Source organism: Passer domesticus, chromosome 7, assembly GCF_036417665.1.
Source record: "Passer domesticus isolate bPasDom1 chromosome 7, bPasDom1.hap1, whole genome shotgun sequence".
Lineage (NCBI taxonomy): Eukaryota > Metazoa > Chordata > Aves > Passeriformes > Passeridae > Passer > Passer domesticus.
The window spans coordinates 44,186,297-44,211,624 of NC_087480.1; the positions used below are offsets into that span (position 1 = coordinate 44,186,297).

At 38.1% G+C, this 25,328-nt stretch overlaps 1 protein-coding gene and 2 long non-coding RNA genes across 3 annotated transcripts in view; 1 reads left to right on the top strand and 2 right to left on the bottom strand.

The window, feature by feature from the left end:
- The window catches only part of LOC135305036 (uncharacterized), a 112,565-nt gene that overhangs the window by 67,611 nt on the left and 19,626 nt on the right, over positions 1-25,328 (top strand). The window contains exons 6-7 of the long non-coding RNA XR_010366302.1: positions 9,501-9,548; positions 15,954-16,050. This is a non-coding gene — a long non-coding RNA (uncharacterized LOC135305036). The remainder of the gene's footprint in view (positions 1-9,500; positions 9,549-15,953; positions 16,051-25,328) is intronic.
- On the bottom strand, positions 14,295-18,279 carry LOC135305037 (uncharacterized). Its single transcript, XR_010366303.1, has 3 exons — positions 18,043-18,279; positions 16,360-16,567; positions 14,295-14,389 (listed from the first exon to the last, which is right to left on the bottom strand). It is a non-coding gene; the product is annotated as an uncharacterized LOC135305037 (long non-coding RNA).
- PLPPR4 (phospholipid phosphatase related 4) overlaps positions 19,044-25,328 on the bottom strand; it is a 29,668-nt gene continuing 23,383 nt past the window's right edge. Inside the window, exon 7 of the mRNA XM_064428140.1 lies at positions 19,044-23,809. Coding sequence (XP_064284210.1) covers positions 22,472-23,809 — 1,338 coding nt within the window. The 3' untranslated portion in view covers positions 19,044-22,471. The remainder of the gene's footprint in view (positions 23,810-25,328) is intronic.

A 25,328-nucleotide genomic window follows, 5' to 3' on the forward strand; every position in this document is an offset into this window, starting at 1 on the left:
GTTTATATGTACAGACATAAAAAGAAATTCTAACCAAAAATAATATTTTCTGTGTTTTGAAAAAGTATCATCAACTATTTGGATACCCATAGATATTTTTCCACTTCTCTTAATCAAGAAATCAGTAAGTGTTTCTTTTTCACAAAATGTTGTAGCTCTGCAAATACCATATTTTTAATTGAAAATATCACAGACCCACTATTTTATTGATCTTTGCAACAGTTTAGTCACCAAAATATGATCATGAAAACTTCCGTCAGAGCTTTTACATTGACACAGTGCTGAACTATCTTGGACAGATTATGCCTATGCTGAATACAAAAACCACCTGACACATTCAAAGTAATATAGGGGTGAGAAGGTAATGTTCTCTGTAGCAGAGAGCAGGGGTGCCCCTACATGCCATGATTTTGCTCATCTGAGTCAATATCCTCTAAAATAACTAACGAGGCACTTCAGTTGTAATGGCAGATGTGTCTCCAGGTCAACAATGTCCATGATCAGTGCACCTCATCAGACACACCAGTAAACAGGAGCTGAGCAAGGGGATGTCACCTAATGTAATTCCTGGCTGGGCTCTTGGATCTCCACAGACTTCTGGCACTGCTCAAGGGAAGAGGGATAATCTCCCAGCTATCATGTTTGAGGCAGGGGCTCAGGGGCTGAGAATTCCCCAGTGTAAAAACCTGCATTTTCTTGTCAGCTGCAGAAAGCGTAGGGTGATCTGGTAGAGATAGAACCTCGAAGGTGAAATATACCTGTATGGATTAGCAAACATCCTGCAGCAGGAGACCCTGACAGACTGAGAGCCTTGGGGGCCTTGTCAGGAGAGCAGGGCCATGTGGCAGTCCCATGCACATGAGACACAACCTGACTGCACTAAGCAGACAACTTAGGCAGTACAGGAGCAGTTCCTCTGGGCTTTCACTCTAGCTATTTGCTAGATGAGCTATTTGCTGCTGTATCTCTTGTCTGAAGCACAGGCTGGGTCCTGGAGGCTTTTGACATGTACCATGAGGCAAGTCTTTTTCTCATGATAATACCTGCAGTGTTTTCTTCTAGGTAAGTACTGGAATTGCTAGTTTAGTTTTTAGATCCTTCCTAGTGAAAACCAAAGAGCTAGAATTATAGATGTATTCTTTGTGTGTATTTCATACTAGATACTGTGGCCTGCAACACACCTACTCAGGGAAGGCTATCCACAAAACAGATATAAAGTCTCTGCTAGTTTAATTCATAAAGTCCATCAGCTGTCATAATTTTTCCATCACTTGTTTTCAAATTATGTGCTTCTAAGAAAAGTAAAGCTTCTGACTCTTGCTTAAGCATTGACTTGAGCACTTAAACATTTTATAGGGGATTGGTTTTGTGAAGTAGGACAAGAAAGCGTCAAATATACCAAATATGTTCTGCTTCAGAAATTTTTTATGTTTCTGAGGTTCAGTGCTCAGTTTATGTGGCAATGCTGAGTTCTGGCAGTCTCCTCCAGACTCGTTTCTCACGGCTCTCTTGGGCACTATGCCATGCTAATGCCGCATTGGTTGTGACAAGGAAATTGTTTCTTCAATAAGTGCTTTTTTGTCTTTGTGGAATAACAGAAGTTATTGTAGATCAGCAATTCATCAGGTCCATTTGCTATATTTTCAATAGGGTCTCTTCAAAATAGACTAACTAGTATAAGACCTTAAAGGATCCCAGACAGACTTAAGTCAAATTTTCTGCCAAAGAATGTTATTTAATGAAAGTTTTGCTGTTTCACACCATAACATGGTTAATGTTTTGTAGGTGTGATGAATCCTGATCTCCAAGTGGATTAAATTTATGTTATGGATACCATGGACCAGAAATTGTTCCTCTGGCTTAGAATTAAAACATTAAGGAGAGGATTTCATGCAAATCCTCACTTAAGGGTGTTAAAGATTAAAGTGAGTTTTTATTAGCACAAATCTCTCAGTCCCAGTTCCCTGGACCCTCACAGCTGCCCATAGGAACCTTCTAAGAAACAGCACAGAGAGATTTTCTTAATTCATTGGAACTTGTTGGGACAGCCGACTGTGAAAAGCAAATCTGCCATGACTTTAGGCTATGTGGTCCCTAGAGCAGGGAATTAGAATCATTGTGCATTTGCTAAATGCTAGGAAGTTGCTGTAATACTTAAATCTTGTAAAATAATTCAAATCTTTCTTTGTTTGATCTTTCCCAACTCATATAATCCTTTTTGTTGTTCTTTAGTTGAAATTCTTTATTATTGAAATTAATGCAAATTCAGGTATCTGAAAAATAACTAAGTACTATTCAATGCTTTCATAAAATTCAATAGAAGGTGTAAGAAACCAGTGCTCTTGAAAATGAAATTATGCTTCATGAGAGTTGGTAGCTAAAATGTAATACCTTTAGTGGCACCCTGAATCCAAGCTGGGTATTTAAATAGAGGCTGGACAGTGGGTGTCTGTGTGGCACTTGTGCTTTACAATTTTGGCCTCACAGCCAAAAACTCAGGTCTGAACATGTGGAGAGTGCTCTTGGCTGGGAAACTAGACTTAGCTAAATTAAATATCTGAAAGTGGGCTCTATGTTAAGGTATCAGAGCTTTGGTACAAAGTTGTATCAGGATTAAAACAACATTAATAATACTGAAATGTTAAAGAATATTATCATTCTACCACACAGAGAAGTGTAGTAAAGTCATGGCCATCTTCTGGCAAGGTAGTACACTGGAATAGAAATGTCATTGCTACAATCCCATTTATGGTGAGATTAAATGTGCATTTATTCCTGACTTAAGGCACCAAGGGTAGTATACACACACACACATCCACACACACAATACATTTGCTAGTATTTGCAGAAGCCTCAAATTTTATTTTTAATTATAGACTAAAAGATAGTAATGGTTTTTATTTTATTCCGGTCAAAATCAGCATCTCAGTATTAGCTTACATATCCTAGTATGTATTAGATGTATCTGTTAATGGAAAATAAGGCTTCAGGACTTTTAGCTGGCTTAAATGTTGTGGATTTTCATTTTTCTGATGTATCTAAATTGCCTTCTCCACTTTTTACTTGTATTACTTATAACATTCTTTGCATATATTGCTGGTGAAGCTGTGTGGAAAGATAGCAATGGTAAGTGAAATAATTGATAGATTGGTGGCTTTTTAGGGCAGTATTTTTTTCCTAGGGAACTGAGATTAAAACCTTGGCTTTTAAGTGCCCAAGTACTCTCCTCTTCAACCTTGCTCCTAAAATTGGGCTTATCTTATTCACTGTGTTAATGTTCCTGTTTCTTCTAAAAATAAATGCTATTAAAATCATGATTGGAATTTTTATTCCCTTTACAGACAGAATTTTGGAGTTGCTCCATCCATTGTGTTAGAGAGTGTTATACATCCCAAACACAATTATATTTTAGGATCAGATACTTTGTCTGTGACAACTTAGACTGAAGACAGCACACGTCCTTAGTTTAGAAGATTTTGTCATTTTATTAGGGTGATCCTCTGCCCTTTGACCCATGTTGGAGGCCTCCTGCTAGTTCTTTTATGAGCAAAGAACCAGAGCAAAACCACTGTAGCTTCATACTGATGTTGAATAGCTTGGCTGTTAATTACACGTACCTTTTCACAGTGACTTTGATGGAAATAATCAAGGTTCTTTAGATAGGTCAATCTAATAAAATATTACTTTAGGTTTGATCACTCCTGTGGTTATGAAGAAGGAAAAACACATTTCAAGCTCACAAAAACAGAAGAAAAAATGTCTGTTTTCTTGGAGTTCTGACTTTTCAAATGAATTTGAGAAAAGTTGTGTACTGTAAAGAATTCTGTTTTAATTGGCTCTTAAGGTTTTCTTAATTTTTTTTCCCTGTTCTGTAAGACATTTTAACAACACAAAATGATTTTTAAAAGTAATAATTTTAGGCTCTGTCATTATAGATGGGTGGATGGATGACTATCTATCATTGCCTATGACAGGCACCTACTCTTATCGAGCTGTCAGCCTTGTACTTTTTGTGTTATTGTTTGCAGAAAAGACTGCAGTTGTAAGTGAGCTCTTACTGTAGAAGGCTGAAGAGAAGCTATTAAAGATCTCTTTCAGCAAAACTGAGGTTTCATATGACAGGGTACTAAATAACTGCATGCACAAAGTACTGGACACAATTTTGAATGTTAATTTTTGGAGAGGAATGTCAAAGTACTGAAAGTTTTGATGTTCCCACAGTCTTTGCATCTGGTTTTCTAACCTAATTTTTGCAGTCATTTGTGAAAATTTTATACAAAATCTATGTTAGTTACAGTTGGTGGCTTTTGTGAAAGCCACAAAAGCCAGTGAAAGGACCTGTACAAAGTATAAGAAAAAGGATAATCGCTTACTTAGCTGTTTAGAGTCTCTGTGTTGTAATTATTATTACTTCCTCATTTTGGCAATACATGAAACTTTGGTATAGAAAGTTATAGTTGGATGGGTTTTTTTTAAAATGTAAATCACCTTACAGCTGAATGTTAGTTATCAGCACCTAAATCCTGGGCACTATGGTTCCTTGTCAGCTGTGTAAATTCTTAACTTTAGGTGACATACCAGATGTGACTCTCATGCTCTGACAAAGGAGGATGGACAATTACAACAATTCAAAATACTCAAATCACTCCTGCACTTTTATTTTTCAAGGCAAAAATCAGCAGGGAGAGGTATCTAAATGATGTGCAGTACTCTTCTGCTCCTGATTTTCCAGATATGCTGCTTTAACTGAAGCTACTCCAAGTTTTACTACTGATGGAAGAAAATTCTATCTGTGAATAATTTTCTGGCTTATGCCTGACTACCTCTGTATATAATTTCACAGTATCCTGTTTATACCCGTACGTGGGCTCTAGCCTGTCCTTCATGGTTGAGATCCATGGAAATATATATTATGGAATCTATGTGAGCTTCTGGAAGTGCTTAAAAAGCTTTATAAATTGCACTTCATGCATAAATTAGCTGTCTGGTCTGCCAATATGAAACATCTCACCTTACTGCATGTTTTATTTAGAACTAAACAGAATACATGTTATTCTAACTGTAAAGGAAGAACACAAGAAATCACCCCAAGAAAATGATAAAAGAAGTTTTCAGTGAACCTCCCCATCTCCTCCCCACCCTCAATGCATTAAAATTGCTGTTTTGGGGTTTTTTCGTAATACATAATGTAGGTGAGCAGCATGAGTTAAAATTTATTAAATTTTTTGCAAAAGAAAGAAGTGTTTAGAGTAGTTTTGTCTGAAGTTTTGAGTGAATTGAGTGTGACATTAACTGTTGGAAAGCGAGAAGAAATGTAGTATGCTGAAGAGAAAGAGACAGAATTCTTTATTTTCACATTATGGTGTGGGAATATTTTGCTATGAAGTGGAAACCCTAAATCATGGCTGGTTCCTTGTTTTGAATGACAACCCATCTGAAAACAGTGTTCTGGAAATTATGGTTCTGGCACTTGTAATCAGCATTGCCAGTCTAAGCAAGGGGTTAGGAGGAACCTAGTGGCCATGAAGTTGGAATAGATAGAGAAGTAACAAATGTCCAGGACAGAAACCTTTTCAGCAGCTGTATGAGACTGATGTCTTACTTTGGTTTTTCTGCTATGTAGAGGACAAAGCAAATGTGATTTCAATCAATCTGTTGTGAAAACACATAAAGTATTTTTATTGTTATCTAATTACAGTTAGAAACCATTTTATCATAACTAACATCAGTTAAAAGATGATAAATGTTGAGTTTTATAGTTATAACAGCAGAAATTAGTCCCACGACAGATGTGATTTTAAGGTACAAACCTATGATGAAGATACTAAGAGTTTCATTAAATAGTTGCCATGTGCCATCAATTCTGAAACATCTTCAAAAAATTAAACGGAAGAAAAAGGGCATAATAACATTGGTGCAAGACGTGTTACCCCACATTAAATCAGTATTCTGCACTGATGATAGCTAATACTGATTACGTCAGCTAGAGCAATGTAGAAGGTTACTAGAAGGTTACTTCTGTAAGAACATTAAATCTGCATATCCTTCTATGTTCTCTTTGTATCCCTTTTTTTGTTTGTTTGGTTGTTTTTTTTTCATTTTCTTTATACAAACATGCTTACAGGGTTGCTGTAAATACATTTGGAAATTACTGCTTTTAGCAGTCTTAGTGCTGGATCTGAGAGATCTACAGGAGACTGGATGATTTCATGTTCATTATTTTCCCTACCTTCCATGCAGTTTTAAGGATCTGTGGGTAACCCCCAAACCCCATTTTCCTTTTCTGTCCCCTCCCCCTATTTCTAGGTTTATTTCATTAGGGCTGTCAGAAAGGTTAAAGCTGAGTCTGTAGGTCATCCTACATTGTGGGTGGGGTAAGACCTGTGGTGGGCATACCCCACATCCTCCTCATGGTGAATTGACATGCATTCCCCCACAGTGCAGTCTGTGTTATTCTCTCTTACTGAGTGTAATTTTGTTGACACATTGTCATGAACAATGAAGTTATTAATTGGTGTATTTTAGAAGGATGTTTGGAACAAGTGGCGTGCTATAAATTTGGGATTAGGATAGTTTCTCTTTGAGATTTTCAGGCACATTAATGTTTTCCTGATAGAACTGATTAGATTGCTGTCAAATCTGTCTAATTCGGGAAAATTTCCCTAATAGGGAAATACTGGACAAGATTTAGAAAGATTTGGGTTTTTTTGCAGCAAAACTTGCTCTGTTTCTTCAATTTCTATAAGTTTTATATGTTAACAATTATAGAAATTGACAGATTATATTTGCTTTTAATCTAGTTTATGCTTTGATCACTCTTTGTCTTTTAAACAGTAACAGGTTGAAGTAATTTTCTTGTAAATCCTTAATTTTTCAGGCACTCAGCTGCTTTTAATATTGTGCCGCTTCTTCAAATGAGACATAAAAGTCAGCCTTTCAGTGTTTTGTTTTTCCCAACTTGCCTTTTAGAAGCTTTCTGCAGGAGAATCTGTAAACAAGGTCTCATCTGGAAATATAAAAGGGAAGTAAACATTAATATTTTGATACAAACCTAAAGGAGTCTGCATTTTTAGCCATTAGAAACCAAGCAGAATATAAGGTCTGTTTTGCTAATTTTTCTAGTTTCTCTCTTTTCGGTGCTTTGCAATTGCACTTTGAAGGGGAAGTTATTGCAAGAGTAACAAGATTCATCAGGTTTATTGCAAAATATCTGTATGAATTTGTGAATCTGTAACTGACATGGATGCAAAGAACAAAACCAGAAATATGGCTTTGTGCCATACTTGTCTATGGAGAGGTGTGATGAGACATTTAAGGACAGCTGTTTTATGAAGCCTTAATATTTTCATAGCGGCAGCTGCAGTTTTCTTAGAAGAAAATAGCAAGAATGGATGAGCAACAGAACTGTATGCTTTGAAGAAGAAAGGTTTTATCCATGACCAAACTGTAGATGATAATAAATTGCATTAAAAAACGTAAGAAAATTGCAGAGTAAGTGTTTTTACAAGAGTTCAAATCAGATGCTTGTTAAAGAAGACTGTGGTTTAGGAAATCACAGTCCTTTAACATGGCTGCACTAAACCCAGCTTGCAACAGGCCACAAAAGTGCTGTTTGAGAACCCTCTGAACCATGAACTATCGAGCAGGTGAGATTTTTCTTACATCGTTGTATTGATATTTATGCTTGGTCTTCCATATTCCATATTATTTTTCTCCATCAAGCCATTCTAGTACTGATTCTTGTAGCACTTTTTATTTTCCCCTTGAAGCTCCAGTCAGTCCCGATTATAAGATACACAAGCACGCAGGATTATTTAAAACTAAATTATTGTCAAAGAACTTGATGGATGTGAGGAAATCTGAATATGATACATTAAATGTGTGTGGAGTGCAGCAGCCATAACTGATGGCAAAGATAAGAGTTTCGTGGGCTTTGTTTTACTGAGTTACAAGAGAGATTGAGAACTGAGAATCCTGAGGAGTGATGGTGAGTCCTGGATTTACAGGAGTGCTGAGTTGTGTATGTCTCTGGTAATAGCCAGCTGGTAATCACAAACACTGGGGGTGCTTTATTGCCAGGCTTACATTTCAATTAAAGCATCCAGAAAAATGTGTAGGTACAATTGTAGGAGGGTACATTTTATTTGCTGTTTTTGTATTGTGCTGTTTGTAACCCAGAAATCCTTGGTGATATAATTATTGCTGTCTGCAGGTGGATGTGCAGCCATCTGTCTGTCCTGCCACCAGCCAGGTTGCTGCTACAATGCTGCCTAGAAAGTATTTTTCAGTGAGCAACCAATGCCTTTCTCAAACTGTCCAGTCTGATTTTGTCAGCTCTTTTTCCTCAGATTTTTGTGAACATACAAGAGATATTTCCATCATCAAGTGAGCTTGTTGGCAGAGGCAAAGCTACTCCAACTCTATTTTTTTGCTTTGATCTCAGCCAGAAATCTGCTTTTATCAGGTTCAGTAAGCCTTCTTTTGCCACTATACTGCACTGTAGGATTTAAAATATCATTTGGAGAGTAAAACCTGAGTATCATGGGATTTTCTCTTTCTTTCTGATAAGCCACCTTTCCAGTAGCCTTTTCCAGAGTGGAATCTAGACAGCTGCTGCCATTTGGCTTCATTGACATATTCAGCAGCTGCGCTTGCATTTAGGGTAGTAAATGTCTGCAAGATACTTGAACATCTTTCAGACTGAGTTCAGGTTTGAAATAATGGAGATTATATATATAAAATAATATCTAAAAATAATAATAAATGAGTAACAAAAAAGGTAGCAACCATATGAACTCTAAACTATAACTGGGAATGTATGCATTTTAATCAATTCTTCTTCTTTGACCATTTGTTTTTCTGAGAAGAAGTTTTCACTAGAGAAATTAACTTAGTTCATACTGAAGCATCAAATGAGCTGTTACCAGAACCATTCGAGCCAGAGGTTTGCTATTTTAATCCTGATGCCATTCCAAGTGAACTTTTTAAGGTAAATGCTGCTATTCTGTGCTCTATAACATGATAGTAGACCGCCTACTTCAACAAAATGCTTCAGAATAACTCTCAAGATTAATTCTGTTTATGTCTCATAAATAAAACATAGAAGTGTCAATGCTATACTCATTTACATGTCAAAAACCATCAAAACTAAAGGTGTGCATTTTCTTTTTTAATATGCCTTGATGTGAAGATGACATATTAACTTTCCTTGTGACAATGGCAGACCTTGGTGTCTGCCATCAAGGCCACTTTTTCCTTGGGTTCAGCATATAACTAAAAGGACAGAAGTCACCTGAAAGAAAAGTAGTGTGGTGGACCTATGTTGTTCAGCTGAAATCTGAACCAAGAACCAAAAATTAGTAAAATGAATAGCCATTAAAAATCACTGATTATCACACTGTCCCATTTCAGAAAAAAAAAATCAATAATATTTTAGATAAAATAATGCTCAGCTGCCAGGTAATTGCTTTGGTGAGAATTAATCTTTTGCTCTTTTGAAGGAGGATGTAAGCAATAATACAAACGGGGAGCCTTCCTGCCATCACTGGGTAAGAATGGATATTGTGATATATTATACCAATACCACTGTGAAGTTGTGGGTGAAGTGAGGAAGTAAGATTGAGTTTGGTGATAAAATTAACAAATGTAGGATGGAGATGTCAAGTGTGGAGTCATTGTACTTCTCTGTAAATAATTTAGTCCTGAAGTAATGTCTTCTGTCTGAAAATAGCTATTTGGCCATTTTACAGCAGTAGACTAACATTTTCAGAAATAGAGAAGTTAGGAGTGGTAGGTGACTCTCTGCTCCTTATGAATGCATGTGTCTGCTGAAATTAGAGTATCTAGACTCTTAATGAAATGTATCTTGAATAATTTTCCACCTTTTAACTTTCTCTCGAAGGAGTTTGAAAACATAAGATGGAAGAGTTGCCGACGTGATAGAACAGATGAAGTTTTAGTTATGTAAAGCTGACTCAAGTTATGAGCTCTTGTGCTGAGGAAGGAATCATTGCAGTGCAGGCTGCAGGCCCCTTGTAGGCAATTGGTGCTCAGTTGTTGAGTCTTGCACACACACAGACACACCCACCCACACAGAGCCCTGTATGAGGACATCCAGACCATTGAAAAAAGCCATACTAGGAGTTTCATATTAGTTTTGGTTTATAATCAGAAATACTGTCAGAATAAAGCTTTTGCTGTTGAAGGACTGCTTTACTTTTGATTTATTTTCTTCAGTATAATTTGATCCTGTTCTCATTTTATTTCAGTGGCTTTAGATCAGGCCGTATCACTAATTTCAGTTCCATTTGGTTTCCCTGGTAACATTTTATTTTTAGCATCATTATGCTTCAGATATCTGTCATGGAGGGTTCATTTTAATTTTATTTTATAGGTTTAATTTCATGGCAAAATGGTAAAATCTCCAAACCCTAGTCTGTTCCACAAAATGTCTATAAATATCTAAAAAACATGTGACCATCTTATATGGTTAAAATTTTATTACTTTGCTGCTACCTCCCCTCATGGATTCAGTGGAAAATTTTCAGGATGCAGGTTGTTAGACATTCATGCATTTTTAAATCTTTTGAAAATCATTACTCCTTTGTGCACTAGATGTGTTATTCTGATTTTTCAGATTTACTACAACAGCAGGTCCCAAACTCTCAGCAGCACAGTAATTATAAAATAATTGGTCTGGCAGAAAAGGAGGAACATTTCTCTCATTCCTCTTCAGCATTAGTCACCTCCTCTCTCTGCAAATTGTCTGGACAGAAGTAAAGAAGCTGTGGAGATTGTGTCTGCATTCACTTCTAGGTTCTCTTCAATCACTTGTACTTGTATAGTCACCTCAGGGTCTTGCCTAGAAATTTCTGCAGTCTCTGTTAGGAATGTGACTGGCTGACATTCTTGGTTTGGAGTCTCCAGCAATGATTGCATAATGGGATTATAGTTGGAGGCTTCAGGATTCTTTTTCCTTTTTCCTTCAATATAACTTGCTTGTCCATCTGACACAAAATGACTCTGACTTAAAGAACAAATGAAGCAGTTGGTAAGAAATATTGTATACTCATTTAAGTAACAAATGTTTATTCATTTAAACCCTATCTCAGACACTGGCCAACCACCCTGACAAAAAACATTGCTTGAGGACTCAGGCTGAATTTAGTGGGAATGAAAATAACTCTGCTAAGCATTAATTGAGTAAAAAATTATAAAAACCGACAAAACAAATTACAACACTGCCAGTACAATATCAATATGATGCATAGAGTTCAGTGATACCACACTGAAAAAGAAAAAAAACCAAAAACGTAAACCAGTATTTTAAAGCTAACAGTGTTTTCCATGGTAGTCTGGATTTAGAGTGCTATTAGCCCATTAACAGATCAAGGACTTTCTGATTATGTCTTTTACTCAAGGAAAGATGATCTGTCAGAATTTATCAGCAGATAAATAATTATGCATCCTCTTATAGAGGCTCCCATTTATAGTATTTTTCAAGCAAGTTCTCTCCTAGAGATGCATTATAATATGAGCACTCCATGGTGTGATAAAAGGCTTCCCATACCTCAGGCTTTGTAATTTCCTTTTAGCTGAAATAATTCCCATAATAAGACATAGGGTCTAAAAAGCTTTAACTGAAGGTCCTGTGCTATTCAGAAGATGCCTTGGCTACAAGTAGATGCCTCTATTTTTCTGGTAATCCTGAAATCAAGGCTCTTCTAGAAATGAGGAAGAACCCAACATTTTCACAGTTGCTAAGGAAAAGGGGAGAGAGAAATAATCCTTCCTCTTCATTGAAGGAATGACCAATTCATGTCTAAGTGTGTCATTCTCAGTATTTTTAGCTCTCTATCTTCATCTGTTCAAACAATCTCAACTTAATCTGATCTAAAATAGTCTGACAGGACTTAGATGTTAACTGGGCCAATAAAATCTCATCACTATCTCTTGAGAGATGAAGTAAAACAATGAGAAAATTGCCAGTTATGGCCTTTGGCTCATCACAGCTGCTGTACCTAAGGGTCGTGCTAACAGCAGTTGATGGATTCCTTTCTGCCAAATTTGCTTGTTTTCTTCACACAGGCACATTTTTTCACCTCTTGCAGTGAGCAGGAGTGAAAGGCTTTTTAAAGAAGGAATTACTGGAGCTTACATAGTACAAAGGCTCCAAAAAATTGCCTGTCAGTCAATTGAATTTGATAGGCAGGAAAGACAGATTAGTGAGAAATGGGGTTAGGACATTTGCGAGGTTCCAGCTAGAACATTTCTCAGTTCACAGTTTTGAATTTTTAGACTAAGGGGAGAGCTGAAATGCTGCTGCTTTTGTTTGTTGGTGTGGGTGAATAATTAGCCACTGCTTGATTTGATGGCTTTGTTACTGCTGATTATTTGATTTGTTTTGGAAGACACTCCTGTTTTGAATGCTAGGTGTGATGGGAAGCATACACAATACCATAACTCATTGTCTTCCCCTCTTGTTCATATTCTGTCCATATTCTTGTCCATGCTGGTGAATGGCTGATCCTGCTGCTACTACTACTCCAGGTTTATCATTTCCCACCCTCTTACTGCTGACAATCTTCAAAACCCAAAGCCTCACACAGGCTACTTATGCTGGACCAAGGACAGCCAGGGCTGCACTCAGCCCATTGGGATCCACATTCTACAATAAGAATTCTACACAATCATACTAAAGATAGTGCAATGGGTTTATTACTGACAGTTATCAAGTAATTTTGGCAATTTCAAGGGAATATTTCTTTCTATTTTTTAAAAATGTTTAGAAATTAATTTAATCTGCCTATCAATGTGTCCATGTATATGCCATATTTTGACATTATGATTGCTTATCTGGGTAGAGCTGTAAGTTGTAGCAACAGCTAGAAGCTTTCCTGCTAGTTTTCAAACACACAAGGTTATTTAATCTTGACAGCTTACATTTCCTCAAGATTGATTTGGTTCCAGTGGACTTCAGATGCTGAAAAGACTGAGTGATTATGTTAGCTAACAGAGTTCCAGAAATTTTTAATGTTCACTGTGATAGCTAAAGGATCCTAGCGGTTCTTCACTGTCCCAAGACAGGGAAGGTTTAAATTTATTTTTAAGATGATGTAGATCACAATTTGAAAAGAAACAGCATGCAATATACAAATCTTCTGTCCTTTTGTCTCCTCTTCTTAATAAGCACTCATTACTCTGATGTACACCAAGCACTCTCAAGGACGAAAACAAGGCCAACCTGAAAGAAAGTGGTTTTTTCTTAAGACTCCTTTCAAGCACTTGGCAGTACAGGACACTGATTTGAACTTTGTGTTTAGTAAAGAGACAACATAATCAACTAGATGCTCAGTGAAACTTCTAAAAATATGTATTTGGAAAATATATGCTAAAAAGACAGAAAGCACTTTCAACACTTTAATGCTTAAGTGATAGATCTTTGATGTTCTTATCCAGAAGCTTCTGCTTGCATAGGTTGTTCTATGGTACTGCTACCAGAGACATATAAGTATTGCAAACATCTGAGCTTCTGGATTCATAGCACCTCAATTCAATTGAATTTCCTCTTCTGGAAAAATGAAGGATCTTTTCATTAATGCAGGAAACAATTACTGCAGTTTACATAAGGTCAATTCATACTTTTCAGTAGAAAGCAGCATTACTGTGCAAGCTGCTGCCACAGAGTACCATTATGCAGTGAAAACCATGTAGGAGTGCATTTAAATGGAGCACTTTATTTTTGTCTCACGGAAGAGAGAAAATCTGAATAAATTTCCAGCATACAATTTTTTTTCCTATTTAAATGATAACATCAGAATTCTACCAAGAACTGACAGCACTCAGTAAAGATTAATACAGTTGCAGGAGATTTGGCATCTACCAAATGTCATCCTTGTGCCCTAAATGTAATACACATAACAGTTATTACATCTCTACCTGCAATTTATTGTATGACTACTTTGTTTTATGCAGTCCAATCTTGTAAGAAGTGAGAATCAGGTGGACTCAGAATTCAATTTATCAGCTGTGTATCAGTGCTAATCTCTCTCTAGATAATCCAAAGCTCCATGTTGCCATAATTTAAAAGCAGAAATACATTTGCACTTTTCTAGAGAATAATGAGATACTGACTACAGAGAAATAACATTTCAGCCTTGAACTGTTTTCATGATCATTTTTTCTAAAAGTGAATTTTAAAGTCCTGTTTCTGCAGTGATTTAGATAGCAGTTTATTTTTATTTGTAAAAGTGTTCATTGATTCCACATAAAGCAGTTGCACTGTGGTAGAAACAGGCTGCATTAAGTCTCTACAAGGCTGGAACAAGACTGGGTGCAATAGAAGATGGAATGGGCACTCTTGTAGTGTCTGGTTCTGGCAGTTGGATTCCTTATGAAAAAGAAAGTATCATCAACTGGAATAGGAGAGATGGATTAAAAATATGGAATTTCAGCTTCATTTGTTAGCAAATAGGAACAAACACTGCAAAAGTAAAGCACTCTTTAAATGCTATAGGAGCAATGTCTGGATAAGAAATGAACCATCAGGCACCATACCTTTTTTCATTTTTCTGAGAATGCAAAGCACTATGAACATCACATTAAAGCTTCTGAATGATATTTATTCCTTAATTTTTTAGTTTTTCATCTCCAGTTTTCCACTAGTTATTAAGTCCTGATAGAAATTGTGCTAAGCCTGTGCAGCTATATTATGTTATAAAATAATAACTGATCATCATTTATCTGTTTCAGGTTTTAAAGTCTGATTGAACAAAGCAAGTTAGATGCAGTCTGTGGTATACTGCTGATCCATGGTTTTTCCTCAGTGTAGCAATGATGCAGCACATCTAGCAGCTACATCTGTTTCTATGGCAGCAGATCTCTTGCTGTGTCTCTCTACACATTTTCCTTTATAACAACAGACTGTTTATGCAGTCTAACAGGGCTTTGTGGCATACAACTGATACTGTCCAACTCACCAGCCTTGTTGCAACTCCACTCAGTGAGCTTCACTGAAAATATGTTCCTTCAGAGGTCCTGAAGTATTTTGGTTGTGTTAGCTGCATGTCCAGTGCTAGATTAGCTACTCTTGTAATCTTCATAAATTTTGATCTTGACTATCATAAAGTATCCATGTAGCTTCTGTATCACTTCACAGATTAAGATATATTCTCACCAGTTCCTTTGGACCCTCCCCTTACTCTTCTCAATGACAAGAGCTCAGGGTTTTGTGAACTAGGCCCATTTTGTATCTTAATATGGAATGAAATCAATTGTGTTGCAGTGACCCAGTCTTCATTTATTTTATGAATTACTGAAGAGGAATTAAGAAAGCACTGATTGTATTAATTAGCTGCCTACACTGCTTGATAAAAATCACATGCAAATTTAAAAATTATAATTTTGTTCTTTCAGTGCTGCTTACTCTTCCCTTTTGCATAGCATCTTCATCTTTCTCCTGACTAATTTTTTTTTCTTGGGTGTATATGTTTTGGGGCTTTTAAACTTATATAATTTCTTCCACTTGCATCCTAAGAGAAGCTGGTGAATGGAGAGCTCTCTCATAAATCTCATTAAAAATAAAAGTGTTTTAAGAAACTTCTCTCCATGGTCTGCCTTGGTTTAGCAGGTTAGACAAGTTTGCAATCTGTTAGGTGTACAGCGCTCACAGCACATTTGTTCTGTGTTACTAGCCAGAATGTGCCATATGAAGCTGTCCTGAACACTTAAACTGCATGCTTCTCTTTAGTTTTTCTGCTCATTCTTTAGCAGTAAACCAAAGCATTAGTTTGTCATCATATCCATAGTAGTTCTCAGGAAACTAAAGCCTACAAGTGGCCAAAGCTTGCCAGGCTGGTTTATAATCAGTATTGGGAGATATAAGATGTTGGAATCACTTCTGTGAAAGCTCTCCTCTTTTATAAGAGCAAAGATAATTGTCTCAAATGTTACAGGAAGTCAAGAAGTATCAGAAGAGGCTGCAACTGATACCATGCACAAGTTTTCAGCCCCTGCTGATGCTCTATGAAAAAAGTGCACACCTGGACTCTGGTAAGTATCCACACCTTTCCTTGACTAAAACAAACAAATTTCAGGGTGATTTGCCCACAGGATCAGTTACGTAGCTCAGGCAAAGAATATCACATCAATATGTACATGAAAGAACACTAAAACAATGCATACTGAGAACTTCAATAAACCTAGCCTGTACTAATTGAAAACATGATAGCTACTTTTAGAGAAAATTCAAATATGGCTATTGTTTACAAAGCATAGTAATATAGTTTACAGGTGAAAATGAGCAAAGCTACTGCTCTCAGTTGTGTGCTGTTATTCACATAGCAGAGAGAGTCTTCTGACCTCAGCATGGGGTAGGAAGAGAGATCATGATCCACAAACTCTGTTTGAAGCAGGAGCAGAAACAGGATCACATTGCACTTACATATACTCCAGTCTCCTCTGAATGATTTGGTGAGAGGGCAGAGCTTTTCCTTATGCATCATTTAGTGGCTGCAGAGATTTGACAGATCCACAAATCCCCACGACTCCCATTTCTTTCTGAGCAGCACTGGAAAAGTAATACAGCAAGAAAAGACTGAATGACACCTGGCCTTTGAAGGTAGGGAGAAGTTTGGAGGGGGGGATAACTTTTTTCCCCCTCAAACATGAGAAGTGTTTTTTACGACTGAGCAGACTTGCTTTAGTTATAGATAAGTTCTTAGCTTTTTTTTTTTAACAGGAATGTGCTCATAAAGCACATTCCTATTTAAAAATGCTCAAAAATGTGAACCTTTGTGTTATTCTTTATGGTAAAGTCACAGATTTCATACATGGGAGGTATAATTAAATGATGTCTATATGCATATTTGAAATACCTGAAGAGATTACTGCAGTCAAAGAAGAAAAATTTTAGAGAGAGTATTTGCAGCCTTGCCACAATTTGATTCCTTGATTTAAATTGTAGGTTTAGTTGTCTCCTTCTAGACCCTGGATGCAACATATTGACTTTGTGTTGTATGTGTTTGTATGCACATGTATGCAGCTGGAGTTGCCTTACTCTCATTTTGAATGTGGATTATGGAGACACTAGCAAGTTTTATCCCATGTTTGATGCATTCAGTGCTTTAGGGTTTGTGATAAGATTTTATTCATGACTTTATTAAGTCATGAGGTTCTAATGCCTCTAAAATGTTCCTGCCAAATTAGGTGTGCACTGATCTGTCACACAAAAGGTCTTCATAAATCTATACCAAACTGATTCTGGTACAGTCTTGTCTTACGTGACTTCTTATATCAAGACCTCTGAAGCTCTTATAAAATCCAGCACAAAATAGATTTAAGTTTCAGTTTAATCAATCATACCTTTGTAAGCCCCTTTGCATGATTACATTTAGTCATCAATCTGGATCACAGTGAGCTCTCTTAAATTAGTGACTCTCTTGCTGTATCCAGAATGGTCTAAGAGAATGTGACAGGATTTGTTAATAGAGGTACTTTCTCATCTTAGATGAAGTTTTGTAATATAATCTCTACATCAAAGATACCCATCAGATGGGAACTTTCTTTTTAACCAAAATTCAGATGTATAAAATATGCCCTTTAAAATTGTCTCATTGTCTAGGCCCCTCTGTGATCCATGGAAGTGGCCATTCCCAGGGGAGAACTCATCAGATTTGCATTACATGTCACCTTTCAGCAGTCCTACCCTAGTCTGTTTTTCTCTCTTGCATTTTTACAGGGCATCTCTCAGCCATACCAGCCATCACTGTCTGTAGCTTTCCCAGGCAACCAACACATGTCCCAGAGGATGGGACGCCTTAACCTTGGGCCACAGCCCTTATGCTTCACACAGCCTCATATAATGCACTGCCACAGCAGTATCTGCTGGGGCCAAAGGAGAGGCCTCTCCTGAAACTGGCTTCTTAAGCTGTGGTGGCTGGGCATTCTCCAGCCCAGCCACAGGAAGACAGTGCTTTCTGTCACCACAGAGGGAACAGTATCACAACTGCACAGACTCTTCCCTTTCTTTGAGAGACAACATACTGGTCTTTGATTCTCTTTTGCCGGAGGGCTCCCACCTTAACTTGTCATGAAAGTCATGGGACAGGGGTTGCCAAGTGACCCAGATTTGCACCACAGCTTGAGGTGATGTCAGTGCACCCCACTGTCTTGGTGTGGATCATGTGACATGTGACATGTGACATTGTCAGCACTGCGCTGCCTGGCTGCAGTCAGCAGTGACAGCAGCTGCCCAGTGCTCCCCAGCCACAGCAGGTTACCTGCTCCAAGGACACACAGGTACAAAGGGGCAGCCTGCACTTGGGAAAGCTTCTCAGAGTCAGTTTGCTGCACTGCCATGCATTGCAGGGGCTCTGCTGCTCCCTGTGGTCCTTAGTTAGACCATTGGCAATGTCAGTGCGTGTCCCAGCTACAGCTGTGTCTTCCACCCCTGCACCTGGGCTCTGCTGTTGCTGTTTGAGGGTGTCTCAAGTCAGGCTTGGAGACAGTCTTTGCTGCCTGCTTACCAAGTACTTTGTGTGCCTTCTAGGTAAGACTGCTTTTCAGAGTGTGCTGTTACACACAAGGTCTTTCACTGTTGCCAGCAAAGGGTGTATGACACCTGCTGACTCCTGCGTCCCAGCTTCTTCCCCTGAGAGCCTGTCCTCTCTGTTTGCCTCTGACACCTGCCCTGTTCTCATTCACAAATCCAAGGCTGGCCTCACCACGTCTGGCAGCTCTACCCAACACTAGCAAGGTGGCTTAGGGGCATTAGAGGCTCTGCAGTGCAGCAGATGCTGCGGAATGATTGAGCAGGCACACCCTCACATGGCTTGAAGTTCCCAATTCACTTGGGGTTGTTTTGTAGAATGCTTTTACGTTAGAGAAAAGTTTGTTTGGACACTGTTCCTCATAAATTCTTACCATTGTGCAACGTCTCAAGGTTTCTCACTGATGACCCCTTTTACACATCATGAGATACCTTATATTGAAAAATAATTTTGGGGAAGTGAGACTTTGTTTCACCACAGAGATAAACAAACATAGATGAGGAATTTTATCTTTATTTCATGATGTTAGCACAATAAACTCACACAGTAGCATTGATCTGTACTTATTTAACAAAATACATTTATAGCAATTTACAAATTATTTTCCATTTGAAAACATGGCATAACATTTTATTAAACACAATACTTTATATAGAGAATTCTCATTTAAAAACATATTTTATTTTTAAGTATTTTCTTTTCTCAGTAAAGCACAGCCTAACAAAGAAAATCGTGCCTGTTAGCAAGTAAGAAAATCAGAACACTAAGAAGATGTCACCTGTCAATTTATTTGATTAATTTTAAATTAAGGTACCAGTGGAATGTAAACAAAGAGTAATTTTACAAAAGGCTCCTTATCAAATATACATGCAGAGGTCTGAGTTCCAATGTATATATTATTACATTTCTGCTCTCTAACGTAATATAATTTGATAAGCCATTATTAAAAACAGTAGCCTTTGGCACTTTGAGTAAAAAAGAATATATCAATATTTATGTATAGAACATAATTTCAATGATTACACAAGAGCTTTAAAATCTTTTCTTAAGAAATAGGAAACTTTAGGAAAAATATCACACTGCACTTGAAATAGTGCAGCAAGTTTTAGAGTAATAAAAGCAACATATATGCCAATATATATCTGACTAAAACCAAGGAATAAAGAACAAACACTCCCACCAGGAATCCTGCTGTTTCCAAAACAGCTAAATTGCCAGAGGGAACGTTTTCTAATCTTTGCTTTATTGCCATTATTCTCCATTTCAATTTTCCTTTATTTCCAGGTTCATCTACTTACGTTCTTTTCCCCTGCACTTACAAACTAACAAATGATTGCATCTTATTTCCCTGCACTGATAGGCCAACAGTGTTTGTGTCTTACCCATTCCTTTAAAGCTAATCCTACCTCCTTTACCCTGTACCTAGACTAAACTAAAGCCAAAGGGTTTTGTCCATGACAGTCCAAGTGTTTTTAATTCCTAGGAATCTTGTACAAAATTTCATATTAAATACCAAGGACTAAAGATACATCCTTTTGAAAAGAAAAAACAACTCCTGACTTGTAAAGACTAGCATCTGAGAAATTATTTCTAAAAAAATTACTTTTTTTTTTCTTTTTCTCCTGGTATTTATGATTATTTTCCCCAGCTGATGTGCCTTAAAGTGTGTCTTCAACATACAGTGCTTTTAACATACACAATATGCTGCAACCCTACTGGGTAGCTTCTTACATGCAGCCTGCAGAATACTTTCTCCCAATCATCCTAAGTGTGATGGGGTCATCTTGTATCAGTAACAGAAAGAGTGTGGTGATTTCCTTAAGGACTGACACTCTTCCACAGCACTGGGTGATGGGCAGGTGAGGGAAGCATAGCTTGGCACAGTTGGCTTGACAGCAAGCATTCAGCTAAGCCTGGAGCACCTGTAGAACTGGGAAATACACGTAAAGCTTTCCATTGACTCTCAAACACCATCCTCATACTTGTGAAATGACTTAGGTTTGGGGCTGTGTTTGGGATTTTGTTTTGGTTTGGAGGTCTTTTTTTGGGTTTTTGTTTTGTTGTTTGGTTTTACGTCATTGGGGTTTTTTGGTTTTTTTTGGTCTATGTTTGTGTTGTGCTGTTTATCTTCTTGAACAGGATGATTCTTCCTTCTACCTCCTACGTGCCTGGGGTAGGGAGGGCCTTTCCTTAGAGTTCTGTGGGTAGGTAGGGTCTGTATACAGGTTCTGACTATAGAGAATGTATCTGGTTCTCTGATACTTTAAATGAAAAGAGGACTTAGACCAAAACGCTTCTCTCAAAAAGCCAGAGAACAGACCTGATCTTCTTATTCAGTGAGAAGGACTGCTAAGCCATTCTCTTCCCCCTCTAGCAGGGGAGCTGCCAGCTGACTGAGAGTAGCACTTTTTCAGGTAGAAATAGGAGAGAGTGAAGAGCTGCAGTGGGTGAGCACTGCCCCTGGCTTCCTTCAGGGTTTAAGTCAGAGCCAAATGAAATGAGGCATTTCTTCTAGCAGGCCATGCCATGTTTATTCCTTTCAGAGCTTATTCTTTCAATAATTTTTGGCAATGGAGATTTTTAGCAGGCAAGTTTTTTCATTATATCCAAAACTCAGTTTACTAAAATAATTCATGTTTTCTCAGGTGCAGAGACCTTTTATATTCTTAAGTGGCAGTGGTGGGAAAAATATCATGCTTAAGAAGGCTCTGGAGGGTGTCTCAAGGGAGGTGAACTGTAGTAGTGGCACAATGCAACACTTGTTCAGTGATTCTGCAATACCAAGGCATTCCATTCTTTAAACCGAAACACAAATCCCCTGCGTGATGGTGATTGGGGTGAAACTTGTGATTGTTCTTGTGGCATACTAAGCAAGTGAGGTGAATGACTGCTTCTAAGTGTGAGCTATGATATTAATTCCTGTCTCCTTGGAAGCTGGTTAGGAAAGTTGCCATCTACTTTTATTTACTCATGGCTCACCTTTCACGTTTGCACGTCTTGCAGTTACTGGTGTCTTGCATTATTTGTTTAAAAACTAATAGAAAAATGGAAGGGTCGCTGAAGGACAGAATAAGAAGTTTAAAAACGTGAAATCTGAATCACTTGTAGTACTTGATAAGACCCCTTAAAATGTAATTTAAAACAATTCTACAAGTTAGCCCACTAAGAAGCAGCCTCTTCATTAGTAGCACCTGTTCTTAAACAAAAGTTGAGCAGTAGCAGCAAAACTATTCAAAATAGATAGTCATTCCATTCTAATGGAATGTCACCCACACATTTTTGTTGCAGTAGACATCTTAAAGAACTACACAAAACCTTTGCAATCTTTGAATGTGACAGATCCACTATAACAAAGCTGTAAATATTTCCTACGCTAAATGAATGCAGCCAGCATCATCATAGTATTAGCAATATTACTTGTAAAGTAACTGCACATCAATATGTCATGTTTGCAGAATCTAATAATTATGCAATTTTTCAAAACATGTAAAGTTATCATCAGCACCATCCTGTATTAAAGATTTGGTGCAAATTCTGCAAAGGTGAATATATACCACTGATACAGCCTTTGCTGTGAAAAAGTCAGTCAATTTTGGACACAAATATAAAATAAAAAGTTGGCACATTCAGGAAATACAGTGTGTTCAAGACCATTCTTTTAATTGACATCATCACCCTCAGATAAAAGTTTTGAATCTGAAGAAACAAGTTGCATGAAAATGTTTCACATTAGTTCTGGCATTGTGCTTTTCCCCCCACCACATGCTTTTCACAGGCTCATGCCCATTGCATATCAGCAATGCAGGGCTGCTGGTCAATAATTTGGCACGTAAGGGTAAATATCAGCTCAAAACAAAGGGAGCAGAACCTGTGTCAAGATGTGTTTACTTGGTGGTGGCATGGACCAGCTGATATGTCTCCTCTCAGTCCTTGTACGCTCGTGTGGGGGATGTGCCTTTATAGAAGATGTTTCTGGTGTTCTCTGGACTGCTCCCTCTCTCAGGGATTAAAATGATGTTACCTTTTCTTCGAAGTGTTGAGTCCCGGCTAGAAGAAATGGACAGAGTCTCTGAGCCAATCTCACTTCCCTCCACTGGTGTGACTCTTATTGTAGTGATTCCATGATGGTGATGCTCAGTGTTATCTATGTTGCTTCTTTTCCTGTCACCTGACCCATAAGTGTCTTTTAAGGAGTCACAGCTCTCAGAGTCTCTGTTAAGATCATTTAGCTCATATGTTTGACGAAGAGTGACTTTTTCAGGACCTTTCCATTTCCATGACCCACTTCCTTCACCTTCTGATGGCATCTGAATTACAGGTCTGTTATTTTCTGGATGGGCCTCAACTCTAACAATGCTGCTTGGCTCATGGTCTGTCAAGGTTTTATATCTGATGGCTCCTGTACAGGTCACTGTGCTTCCCTCCGAACTTTTTGGACTGCCCTGAAGCACTCCTTGCTGCTTAGACATGGCTATGACTTGCATGATTCTTGGCTGGCTATTGCTCCTGCATGCAACACTCTTCTCAGCAGCTTTCAGCCATTTAGCTCTAGCTGAACTAGTTTTGGGTGATGTGTTCACATTCTCCTGAGTCTCTTCAGGAATGTGTACTAGCTGGGATGAGCCAGGACGGGACTGAATAGAGACCCTTGGCCCACCAGTTAGACCTGAGTTGTTACAACCTGGAACACTGCCAGGTTGGATTTTCAGGTATTGGCTAGTTGGGCCATGATGATCACCATTTACACCCACTCTGGAGGGTTCTGAGCTTGACCTCATTTCGATAGCCCTTGGTGGTGACTGGCCAGATTCAGTCTCTATTACTTGCAGGGACAACTTTCGATTTTCATTCTTGTTCTTCCACTGGGACAGCAGCTGTTTGGAACGGGCAGAATCCATTGATGCGTGTATTGTTGCATTGCGTCTTGCTGGATCTTCCAAGGATGGTGTGTTGACTCTTGGCAAAGTGTTGCTGAAAGTAACCATGTTTTCCTTTCCCATTGGGCTTCGTGGTGTTATTATTTCTACATCAGCATTTGCCCTCTTGAGATTGGTCAGAGAGCCTGAATCTCTGTGGTTTCTATTCAGAATACTTTCCGTACGGTGAGAGACAATGCCATCGCTGCTGCTGCCATTTTTACCTGGCAGGATTCTGTTGGCATCTTGACTGAGGTCTGTCAATGACCTTAGAGGTTCTCTGTGAAAATTTGGGTGAAACACATTCTCGTCACTTGGTAAGAAGTTCCCCACAGCATAGAGGCCCTGATATTTGGACAGAAGCATCAACAGTCAGTTAAGAAAGTTAAAAGGGACACATTTTAAGGTGCTTTAATTGCATTCTTTTGCTTTTAAATAGAATTCAGTGACATAATTACTCCAGCTAAACTGACGGGTATGCAAGTAAGCATAGTAATATATTTCCTCACTAGTTTAGCCTTGGCCCAAATTATGTCCTCAATCTGGTACCTCTAGGTTTATGTGAAGTAGTCTCAGTAGGACATATTATTCATGGCAATAAATAGTTGAGGTAAGGATTTAGCCTCCATGAGCTTTCTTCTTTTTATCAAGCAACAGATACAGAAATAATGTTTTGTAGAAAAATAGCAAAATAAGATGTTTGCAGTCTCTTAGGCAAAGCTATTTTACAACTACACTATCATTTACCCAGATTTACCGAATCTTGTTACAGCTTGGGTTGTTCTCTGCTGTCTGCAGATTCTTTTTACTGCACAATAACCATGTAATACAATATCTACATCATAGAAAAATGTATCAACTCTTAATCAATTGTTTTCCAAGCTGTGCAGAACTTTAATAAGATTTACTTCTAAAACATTTTCCTAATCAGAAGACTCACGGTAAAAGGCTGTCATTTTAAAAAGACTCCACTGAGAGTGTTCAGTGAGGGGCTCAAATATCTGACTAAATAATTTGAGTTACTCATTCTTTATACTCCTTTCAGAATTATTTGTAGTTTCACATTATTTCTCATCCTCCTCTTGGTGTGTAGTTTTGAGGGCAGATTGCGCTGAGTATCCAGGAAAACATACTCTCTGCTGTATGATGTCACACAACAGTATATGAAGACCTAACAAAGTATACTTGGTTGTGCATTTCAAACTGGGGACAGCAGCTCCATTTAGATAGATCTACAACAGAGAATCATTTGAAATAATATTCTCAACAGAGTGCCTTTCTGCTCACAGTGCAATCATAGAAGCTGACTTTAGTAGCTCATGGGATTTCTGTTATTATCCTGACTGCTGTTTCTTCAGCCACTGTGAAAACCATTTTTCCCTGGACACCTTTGCAGACCATCTGCAGGTACATCAGGTTATGTTATCACAGAAAAAAGGGGGTCAGGAAATAAACTTATTTTAGCATTATAGTAAAATTCATCATTGAATTCTTGGGGGTAAAACCATCCCGCTGCCTGTTAAGACTCTTCTGTTCACCTGCCTACACTCAAGCAGTGGTGTCAGCAGAAGCTCTGATTGCTCCCAGGCACCTGTGCTGCTCTCTGAGCAGCCAGGGCAGCAAATTCCTGCTGGAGACATACTGAGAGCAGCAAGTAAAAGCAAGTGCTTGATGAGCTTCCTACTGGCAGATATGGCCTACATGCTTCCTTACAGAACCCTTCCAAGGTGCTCCATCTCTTTTGACACACAAAGCATAGGAATAACCTGATTTAACCATCCTTTTCCCCTTGCATGGTTTCCCTAAGAACTCCAAAGAATGACAAGTGTATAATATATTGCCTTTAATTTCCTGCAGATTCAGC